Source organism: Ursus maritimus, unplaced genomic scaffold (assembly GCF_017311325.1).
Source record: "Ursus maritimus isolate PB19 unplaced genomic scaffold, ASM1731132v1 scaffold_7, whole genome shotgun sequence".
Taxonomy (NCBI): Eukaryota; Metazoa; Chordata; class Mammalia; order Carnivora; family Ursidae; genus Ursus; species Ursus maritimus.
In genome coordinates, this window is record NW_024426885.1 from 68069233 (window position 1) to 68080961 (window position 11729).

The 11729-nt window shown below is 34.7% G+C and overlaps 1 protein-coding gene across 1 annotated transcript in view; it reads left to right on the forward strand.

The window, feature by feature from the left end:
• TSNAX (translin associated factor X) overlaps positions 1–8559 on the forward strand; it is a 32934-nt gene extending 24375 nt beyond the window's left edge. The window contains exons 5-6 of the mRNA XM_040624158.1: positions 2889–3016; positions 6727–8559. Of these exons, the coding sequence (XP_040480092.1) occupies positions 2889–3016; positions 6727–7104 (506 nt within the window). The 3' untranslated portion in view covers positions 7105–8559. The remainder of the gene's footprint in view (positions 1–2888; positions 3017–6726) is intronic.
• The last annotated feature ends 3170 nt before the right edge of the window (positions 8560–11729 follow it).

The window sequence follows — 11729 nt, forward strand, 5'->3', positions numbered from 1 at the left end:
TAAATAAAATCTTTTAAAACCCCCCAAAGAATTCCTCCTTTAAAGTGGTCAAAATGCTGACTGCTGCTAAGATTGAGATTGAAAAAAACATTCCTTAACCTTATTAAGTAGTCTAATCTTCGTGAGAGCAGTGTAGAGACGGTTGTAGAGACGGGCTCAAGGTAGGATGAGGTAGGTTGAGTAGTACGAGGTGAGGTTATTGAGGAATGTTATACCCAGCTACTTCAAGAAATTTAGCTCTGAAGAGGAGAAGAGAGATGGGACAATAGTTGGGAGGAAAGAAGACCAATAGATGGGAGAGATATGAGCATGTTTGAATGTTGGCCATCAGCATCTGATAGAAAACATAAGGTGGAATATTGAAGGGAGGATCTATTTTAAGCTTCCTGTTGGGATTGCACCTTTATCCTGATCGTAGACACAGTTTCTGGTCTGAAAAGAGAATACCTCCTCTATAGTGATAGGGGTGAAGGAGAAATAATATCATTATTTATTTTCCTAATTCCCTATTGTATTCATCAGGGTCCAAATAGGAAAGGCTGCACAGTAATTTGAATAGGGTAGGTTTAATATAAAGAATGAACTGTCTAGGGGATTACCTGATAAGAGGAAAAGTATGTTCTAAAAAGCATAGGAATATTAGAAGGGTAGGTACTACCCCAGAGCTAAGACAGGGCATCTAAGAAAGAAGCAAACCCAGAAGGGTATACCCTTCACCCCCACCCTCTCTCACCCCCTTGAAGGCATGGCCCATTGGATGGCAGAGAAGTCTGCTGAGGTGTTGAGCTGATAGAATTCTCTGGGAAGCCGTCCATGGGGAGGTGCCATACCATCAAACTCCTTGCCCAAAGTGGTGGCTGACTGGGAAGTCACTCTCAAGGAAATGCCATGTGCTACTGGCCACCTCAAGCAGCTGGTTGTCTCACATGGAGAAGCTGCTAGGGAGGGACACATTAGAACAGGGAAGAGAGCTTTCTCCTCCTTTGCTTTCCTTCCAGTGCTCTCTACCAACGAAGTTTAATATTCTGAAATAGTGGAGCTGAGAGACAGTAAAATGACAAGTGACATCAATTATTGATCTTTTAAAGTTTTTCTCATTTTTTGCTGTAATGATGATAATGACGAATATCCTTATAAGTAAATCTTTGTGCACATATCTTCTGCTTAGCCCGTTCATGAGAGCTGACCATAGTAGAGCATATTTAGAGATGCAATGAGTGGTCCTTAAGTTTTGTTCTTCCCTTTTGTGTGCATGAAGTTATTTCTGGAAGGAAATGAGAAGTACAGATTGTCTTTGGGAAAGAGAACTGGGTGGTCCCCTATTCTTAAAACTAAAATTTTACACAAATATTTTTTATTGTAAATGTAAAAGATGTTATCTGTTTTGTTAAACTTTATTGTTTCATTTCTCAGCGTGTTATGGTTTATGAAACAGTGTCCTCTTCTATCATGTCCTGTTCTGTCAGCTGAAGGCACCAATTTCTGACCTTGCTTTAACATCACTTGTGGCTCCAAATGAATCAGGATATTTTCATTTAGTAGTTTCCTCTTATTGCTATCAAAACCAGGTCATCCACTTGCCTTTGTTTCTTTGACCCTCACGTGGCATTTGATGTGATGATACTACAGTGGGGTGAGTCTCAAGCTGCCAGGCCTGACTTTTAGTGTCAGTGCTGGGAAGACTGTTCCCAAGAAGTGTTAGAGAGACAGCTTGAATATGATGGTTTTCAGTTCTGAGTTGTTTTTCTGTAGTTATTATTCATTCTCCTCTTCTTGTTTTTGCAGCAAAGCCTTTACAAAGAATACTAACACAGTTTCTTAACAATTATGACAGTCATCTTAAGAAATACTTTTTCCCTATAAATATCATCTTGCAGATTATGCCATAATAAAATAACATTGAAAATTGTGACTAGAGAATTTAGTTTTTTTAAAACACTTGAAAAAGTATATTTAGTGCCATTTTTGACCTTTACCAAAATTTGTTTTTATGTCAGTGTTAATTTTGTAGAACTGAGATTTGGTACAAAATTGTATTGCTCATTAGGTATTTTGTTTGTTTTTTTAAACTTAAATTACTAAAGCGGAAAAGAGGTATCTATTCTTAGATCCATTTTGGAATAGGAGGAGAAAAACAGTATTTTTATTTCGACACTTAATTCTGTATTATTTAGTGTTTTCTTCTTATTAAAATTTCAAGAAAGATCCAAATGATGTTTAATTTTATGCCTCGTTTGATTAAATCATTATCTGTTTTGCTGCTTCAGGGAGCAAAAAATACTCCACTATATAGTTTCTGTTAAAGCCTAAAGAATTTTTATAATAGCATTTTCTTAAATTCTTTAAACATTTTTTTTCTAAATATCTTTGATGTTCTCCATAGGAAAGAGTAGATTTTTAAGACTAATGACTCATGAAGTAGGAAGAGCTTGAATACATTTGTATTTGAGCTATCTATAAAGTTCAGTCACAGAAATGTTGGGTGTATTCCATTCTAATTCCTACCATCTATCCCCAAGTAATTCTTTGTAGTCTTAATTATTGAGTCCAGTGTTACCATTATAGTCAGCATCCATCAGGCTTTAAAAAATGTTATTTATTTATTTATTTATTTGAGAGAGAGCGAGCGAGTGGGAGGGAGAGGAAGAGAGAATCTGAAGCAGACTCCACATTGAGTGCAGAGCCTGATGCGGGGCTCCATCTCACAACTATGACATCTTGACCTGAGCCGAAACTAAGAGTTGGACACTTAACTGGCTGAGCCACCCAGGAGCCCCTCCATTAAGCTCTTGTTGAGCTAGGTGATGAGCAGTTTGAAGTTCTTTATTAATGACAGTCTGATTAATTCAGTGGTTGTTCCTTAGTAATTTTCTTGGTTGGTATTTCAGGACTGCAGGAATATGTGGAGGCTGTCTCTTTTCAACACTTCATCAAAACACGATCACTTATCAGTATGGATGAAATTAATAAACAATTGATATTTACAACAGAAGAATATGGAAAAGAAAATAAGACCGTAAGAATTTAAAATCATTTCACATTTATTACATAATTTATATAACAGTATAGTGATGATAGGAGATTTGCTGGCTTACAATGCTAAGAATATTGAGATGGCAGCGTCCTTTCTAAAGTGTGGTTTCATAGATACCCAACTAAGGAAATGGCCTTTTAGAAATTTTTGCTAGTGGATGGAACAAGAACAACTGTGGCTATGTTGGGGGAAAATAATACTGTTTATCTAAAGCACTGCTACGTGATTACTGTTAAGTCCACTTTTGGTTTTACTGTGTATTTACAATGTACCCTTTGTAAGCACTATCTCATTTAATTTTTTTATTAACTGTATGAGGTAAGAATTGTAACCCTCATTTTATAAAGTAGGTAACAGGCTTTAGAGAGTTGAAATAACTTATCAAAAGCCACACAACTAATTAAGTGTGACAGAGCTAAACTTTGAAACCAGGTGTTTTGAAATCTAAGCCAGTGCTCTGCCAGTATTTCTCAAAGTGTGCTACAGAAACCCCTGCACCAAGTATCTACCTCAAAGGAGTGTTTTATAGGATTTGATTTCAACGTTTTAAATTAGGCAGTGTATAGTGTATGATACATAAGTGTTCACTAGTTGTCATTATAAAAGGTAATATAAAATTGTTACTATATAGGGAGAGCTGTTAATCACTTACTAAATTCATAAAGCTTGTATCTGAAAATTATGCAGCTATTCCGAATTAAGAAATGAAACTTTCACGGTTGACTTTTAAATATATACTCTTTTTTTCCCCTGGGTTTCAATATTTAATATTCAGGTGAGATTTTGAATGTTTGATACTTCCTGAGATACCAGTACACTTAAGAATACAATTGGACAGTTTTTCCTATCTTAATTTTTCATAATTTTTTATTACTTTTTAAATAATTACTCAGCCAGGATGGTCAGGCAGAAGATGGAGGAAGCTGTAGAAATGTTTTCTTGAATATTAGCTAAAATGTTAGCATTGAAAGGTCAGATTTAATTTGGCATGACAAATATAAATATAACTTACTTTAAGAAAGCCATGTATATTCTTAGTTTTTAAAATTATATTAAGTTTAGTAAGGAGGACATTAATTTTTGAGAAGTAAAATTCCTTTAAATTTTTAAATTTATTTGGTGAAGATTGAATTACAGAAAGAAGTAAAGGAAGCCAATATTTGATCCTGCTTCTTAAATATATTAGAGAAGTTACCACATCCTCTTTCAAGTTCTTTCTAATTCAAAATGGAAATACCAGGGCAAAAATGCAAAGAAAAACTGAGAGTAAATGCATTCTTCTCAGGATTTAGGTAGTAAATTATTCAGAGATTATGGTGTCATAAAAATTCATATATACTTTTCAAATTAAGACCACATTCATAAATAATTTTCCTTTTAGTGCTAAAGATTTTTGGTGCTGAAAATTCTGGGAATTTGATAGGGGAAAGTATTTTGTTCTGACTTGCCTACTGAGAGTATTGTCAAAGCTATTAAAATTTTTAAAAATGTTTTACTAGGAAAAATTTCAAACATACAGAAGAGGAGCGAGAATAGTCACATACGGACACCCATGTATCCACTACCTGGATTCAGTAATTGTTAATATTTTGCCATATTTACTTTATCGAAATACTTTTCGCTAAACTACTTTAAAGTCAATTATAGATGCCATATTTTACCCCTGAATACTTCAGACACATCCTGAAAAATTGCATTTCAAGTAATTTTCTTTTCTCTGGTTTCTAATACACATTACCAGTAAAGCAGAATTTATTTCTCTGATAATAGTTGAAATTTGTTAAAATTTTTACGTGCTTTTTTCTCTAAAGTCAACTTCTTAGTCATAACCAGGGAACTCTTGCTGTCTAATGATAGAAACAGAGAACATTAATATTTGCTTAAGCCAAAGTTATTTTTATAAACAACCTATAAAATGCAGTCCCCCCATCCCCTCCCCACAAAGATGCCAGTTCTCCTAACAGTTAATAGAAACAAAACATAACAGGTAGATTTGTGTCATGATGTTGTTTCAAGGCATCAGAAAAATTAGGAAGCTGACTTTGGGAACTTACCTAGTTCTGTCATTAACTGCATTTCTTGGATCTCACTTTTTAAATCTACATTGAAGGGATTGGACCAGACAGTCTCTGAAGAGTCCAATGATGTTGAGTGATGTTAATAAAACCTAACTTTGGCTCTGTCATTTCCTTGCTTAATTCTCAGTGACTGTTTGTTACCCATAGGTAAAGTTCACATTCCTTAATGTGACTTTCTTTCTAGAGTCATCCTGTGCTACTACTCACTTTAAACTTTATCCAAGGAAATACTTCATGATTTCCTCAAATATACAACACAATTCTTACCTGCACACCTTTGCAGTTCTCTCTAAAATGTCCTTCAGTAGGATTGCAACCTCAGCCAGCTGTGTCTCATACAGACTTTTAATAATAATGTAGGCCTCTCCTCTTCCAGAAAGGCTCCAGTAGAGAGAGGGAAAAGTTGATGTGGAGAGAGGAGATGGACGTGATGGTGACGGTGATAGCAGCTAACATTTATTGAGTATTTACTTTGTGTTGGGCATTATGCCAAGAACTTGGTAAATGTTATCTCATCCTTAAAATAAACCTCTGAGGTAGGTACTGTTATCCCATTTTACAGATGAGGAAACTGAGGTTTAGAGAGATGAAATAACTTGCCCAAGGGCATACACCTTATGAAGCAAGGTCCTGGAAGAGGTGGGAGGAGATGGGTCAAGGTCATTTGGAAGAGTTAACCTCAAACAAGAGGAGGGACAACTCATCATCTGAGACTGGAGGATAGAAGGTAAAGATGGATGTGGACATAAATAAGTTTTTTTTTTATTTTGTTTTGTTTTGTAGGATAAGGTCATTGAGAGAGCTTGTGCCAGGTGATCTGGCAAATGGCCAGGTCCGTGAAAGTAGACAAGATTGTCTACTGAGAGTGGAGAGGTTTGGGATTTTGTAGGGGGCTGAGGAGAGCGGTAAAGGTTTGGAATAGTGTTTGAAGAGGTGGGAGAGAGAACTATAGGAATAAGTAAAAAGGATTGGTTAGTATTTGTAGCAGTACCAACTCTGTATAGTTGTGATTACTATTATTTTTTTAGTTCAGTGGTACTCAGCTACTGGAATAAAGCACTAGCACGAGTAGATTTTAATATCGATTCAGGATTGTGTCTTTGTTGGGCAGGGGCAGAAAACAACAACAACACAGGAGTCTAAAGGAACTGAGGAGGATGTAGCGAGAGTGATAAATCATGATGTTCAGTGCTAAGTGGGGATAGAAGAGGCCAGAAAGGGACTAAGTGACTTAGGAAAACATGAGTGGATCACAAACCTGGAGGGCTTTATGATTTGTCATTTAAGTAAGTGACTGTCGTACAATAAAGTCATTAGGCTTTGTTTAAGAATGTTTTAATTTTACTTCGTATGTCAAGTGAAGTTGGGAATAGTTGATTTTAAAATGATATTAGATTAAAAATTATCTTGAAGTCATTTACTTCAACTTTCTACCCAGGGCATGAATTCTTCTTGTAACATCCCAAATGGTCATTAAACAAAAAAGATCTTTTTATTTAGAGATTAGTATGGCTGATTTGCTCTTGATTTTGTACCTTTAAATAAATGCGATACATGCATATTCACTCTTTTTCACGTTGTACTTTCTTTGTGTGTGTGTGTTTTCTTTACCAGCCCTCCTCTGATGCACAGGATAAGCAGTTTGGTACTTGGAGACTGAAAATCACACCTGTTGATTACCTGCTGGGAGTGGCTGATTTAACAGGAGAGTTGATGCGGATGTGTATTAACAGTGTGGGGAACGGGGACATTGATACCCCCTTTGAAGTGAGCCAGTTTTTACGTCAGGTTTATGATGGGTTCTCATTCATTGGCAATACTGGACCTTATGAGGTTTCTAAGAAGTTGTATACCCTGAAACAAAGTCTGGCCAAAGTGGAGAATGCTTGTTATGCCTTGAAAGTCAGAGGTTCAGAAATTCCAAAACATATGCTGGCAGATGTCTTTTCAGTTAAAACAGAAATGATTGATCAAGAAGAGGGCATTTCTTAGAATACCATACTTGGTGGTTATTCTCTGGAGAGACCAGTTTGTAAGACTGTTATTTAGTATTTCGTTTGACTTTGTTGTGGCTTTTACATAGAAATGTTTTCAGTTGTACTTGTTTTAAATTGTAAACAAGCTGTATATAAATTATTGAGATGAATCATTTCTTATCTCTTACTCATGAAAGTTTGCATACAAATGTTTGCATATATGCCTGTTTGAATTTTTGCTGGCTAAATATCATCATTTATCTTTGTAATGTGAACATGCTTCAGAGTGCACTTTCTGCCATACCTATTTTAATTTACATTGTGTGAAGTTTGGAGGTGGTAACATTTAATGGAAGCCATTGGTAAGTTGGTGATTTTGTTCTATATAGAAAAGATTTCTTAGTTATACATCTGGACTTGAGCTTCCTGTTTAAATTTCTTGGTAATATTTTGCCAAGCCTCCAATATAGGCTTATTCTATAGAACAAGAATTTAAAATTATTAAGTTATCAATAGACTTAATTTTATGAGGTATAATAGTGAGAATTCATATTATATTCTGGCCAATTTTTAGGCCATTTTGAATCCATTTGAAAGAGCCTTCCAGAAAAATTGACAGACACCCAGACTTTAGTTTTTACATTTAGTTTGTATCCTTTATCACAGAAAGTCTGATAGTGAATTGGAGCTAACGTTATAATATTTTCACTGGTGTTTGAGATAATTGTACATACATCTGAAAAGCTTTTAGTAATGATCATTTAGCAATTCTTTTGTCATTATATTACATTAGGCATGTTTCTTATAGATGCATCTATAAGAACTTACATTTAGATAATTATGATGAAGTTTGAAATTTTTGAAATACAGAGTTAATTCAAACTTTTATAGTTGTCCAGTTGTGTTACTTGATAGTATAAAAAGTTGCCAAAGAAAATTTATCATGTACAATTCAGCAATAAGACAATTGTCAACACAGTTGGGAATAACAATGGTAGTCTCTAGTAATATTTAGAATTGGAATTTGCCTACTGAAATTAGTTATAGATTATTCCCTGTAATGTGAAACTGACTTGAGCATGACACTGTTGGCTGACAACCAGATGTTTCCATTTGGTTTTGTGAGTTTTGAGAATCTAGGTACTGGATTTTATTTGTGGAAAGACTAGCTGCTCTGTTTGCAGGGGCTGATTCTTTGAAAGTCAAATTTAAACAAAAAGTATCATGTAAAGGAAAATGAAACATAGACATGCCTAATAAATTAGGTTGGTTGGTTTGTTTTGGTGGTAGTAAGTTTTTTGGTTTCCCTATTTGAAGACATTGCTAAAATATAGTCTCATTACATAATTTTTGTTTCTTTTGCCACTTGAAGTTAAATTTATAATGTTAAAAGCAAAATAATAAATGGATTGATGAATGTCTTACAGATGTTTAAAACTGAAGTCTTTAAATAAAATATTAAAAGATAAAAGTTAAGCTTATTTTTTGATCATATTAAGAAATATTTAATCAAATGGTTGTAGAATTTTTGGCCTAAATAGGAAACCTAATGTAGACTAGCTTAATGTGGAGATTTATTATTTCTTAAAGTAAGTCCCAGAGGTAGGGAGAGTTTCAGGAAGGACATCTCTTCACATCAGTCATTGACCCAAATTGGGTAACATTCTCATCTTTCTAAACCAGTTAGTGGAAAGGAGAAGGAGATCACTTTGATAGACCAAGATACCTTTTTTTCTGAGAGGAAAAGGGCAAACACAAGAAACGGAGGTAGGGCATTGTCATCATAGGAAGAGGGGAAAATGGCCTTTTCGGTAGGCAGTCAACAGTATTTACTACAGGTGGATTGGTGCCATTGCTCTTGATACATTTCCACATTGCATATCATACTAATATGGCAGGTGTTAGACCACACGTAGTAGAGGATCTCTAATTATATCCTGAATGTTTTAAAATAGTTGGTCTGATAGCATCAGTTCTAAAATAGTTGGTCTGATAGCATCATCTGTTGTAATGGTTTTCATCTTTATTATAAGAAGAAACTGGTTCTAGGTTACATGGCAAGTTACTGACAGAATTCTGAAATAACATTGGGTTATTTCCTTCATAAGTAATTCCTGCATGTATTAAATCAGTGGGTTTCAGAATCCACATTGTAAAGCCTTAAGGCTTTCTGAGGGTGCCTCAAAAAAAGATGTTATATAAATGAGTGTTTTGGCAGAATGGATTCAAAAACTTGGTTCAAACTCTTTGCTCTCTACAAAGACTCACCTTAGATTCAAATACAGAAATAGATTAAAGGTAAAAGAACAGAGTAAGATATTTCACGCAAATAGTAACCAAAAGAGAGATACACAACATAGACATTAAGGCTAATTTTTTATTTTTGCTGGAGACATGAACAACACGTAATGGTTAAAGACTCACTCCATTGAGAATATATGGCAGTTATAAACACACACACACACACACACACACGCACATACACATACACACTAACCACAGAGCCCCAGAATATATGAAGCAAAATCTGAGAGAACTGAAAGGAGAAATAGATAGTTCAACAGTAATAGTTGGAGACTTCCACACCTCATTTTCAATAATAGAAGAATAAGACTGATGAGTAAGGAAATCGATGACCTGGACCTACACAGATCACTCCAGCCAACAACAGAAGACACATTTTTCTCAAGTGCGTGTGCAACATAATCCACAAAATGTCAGGTTACAAAACAAGTCTTAATACATTTGAAAAGACTGAAACCATACAAAGTATATGACCACAAATGGAATGAAATTAGAAATTAATAATGGAATTAAATTGGGAAAATTCACAAATAGGTGGAAATTAAGCAACATATTTCTGAATAACCAGTGGATCAAGGATGTAATCACAGGGAAATTAGAAAGTATGTCCAGAGGAATGAAAAACATAATATACAACTTAATGGGATGCAACAAAAGCGGTACTGAGGGAATTTCTTTATGGCTTCAGATCCCTATGTTTAAAAAGAATGAACTCAAATCAATAGCCTAAACATCTGCATTTAAGAAACTAGAAAAAGACTAGTAAGCTAAACTACAAAACAATGCAAAGAAAGGAAATAACATATTTGAGTAGAAATAAATGAAATAGGGAATAGAAAAATAGAGACTGTCAGACCAAAAAATGGTTCTTTGAAATGGTAAACCAAATTAGCAGAAGGGGGTGGGGATTGGGAGTGACTGCTAGCAAATATGGGATTTATTGTTGAGGTGATAGAAATGTTCTAGAATTAGTGGGAATGGTTGCACAACCATGTGAATACACTAATACCCATTGAATTGTACACTTTAAGATGGTGAAATTTATGTTTTGTGAATTCTTTGTGTTAGTTTTTTTAATGCCTTTTTTTTTTTAAGATTTTTTATTTATTTGTTTGACAGAGAGACAGCCAGCGGGAGAGGGAACATAGGCAGGGGGAGTGGGAGAGGAAGAAGCAGACTCTCAGCGGAGGAGCCTGAAGTGGGGCTCGATCCCAGAACGCCGGGATCACACCCTGAGCCGAAGGCAGACGCTTAACGACTGCGCTACCCAGGCGCCCCTTTAATGCTTTTTAAAAGTAGATTGCTTTGTTGAAATTTTGCTAGAAATTGCCTGTGAAACTGGGTATGATATTTTGGTTGTGGGAGGATTTTTTTCTAAAACCATTTGTTCCGTTTCTTTAATTGTATAGGACTATTCAAGCTTCTATCATTTCTTAATGGTAAGTTTTGATAAGTTATATTTTTCTCAGGATTAGTCTATTTTATCTTTTCAGATTTTTTATACAAAGTATTGTTAGTATTATATTTATATCCTGGCTATATCTGTATTCATAAAATATATTTGTGTTGTCTGTATATACATTTTTCTTAGTCGGTTTGCCAGGTGTATCCATTATGTTAGTCTTTTCAAAGAGTCAGCTTTTGCTTTTAATTTTTATTTTTCTTTCTTTTTTTAATTTTAATTTCAGTATGGTTACCATACAGTTAATTAGTTTCAGGTGTACAATACAGTGATTCGGCAATTCTATACATTACTCAGTGCTCATAAGTATACTCTTAATCCCCTTCACCTGTTTCCCCCATCCCCTTCCCACCTCTCCTCTGGTAACTGTTCTCTATAAGTAAGAGTTTTTTTGGTCTGTCTCCTTTTTCTTTGTTTTGTTTGTTAAGTTCTACATATGAGTGAAATCGTGGTATTTGTCTCTCTCTGACTTATCTCACTTAGCATTATATTCTAGATCCATCCATGTTGTGTTAAATTGCAAGATTTCATTCTTTTTAATGACTGAAGAATATTCTATTTGTATGTGTGTGTGTGCGTGTGTATTATATATAATATATATATATATATTATATATATAATATATATATCACTTCTTTTTCCATTCATCTATTGATGGACACTTGGGCAACTTCCATACTTTGGCTATTGTAAATAATGCAGTAAACATAAGGGTGCACATAGCTTTTTGAATTAGTTTTTTCATATTTCTTGGGTAAATCCCCAGTAGTGGAATTGCTGGATCAAATGGTAATTCTATTTTTAATTTTTTGAGGAACCTCCATACTGTCTTCCAGTTTGGATTCCTACCAACAGTGCACGAGGATTCCTTTTTC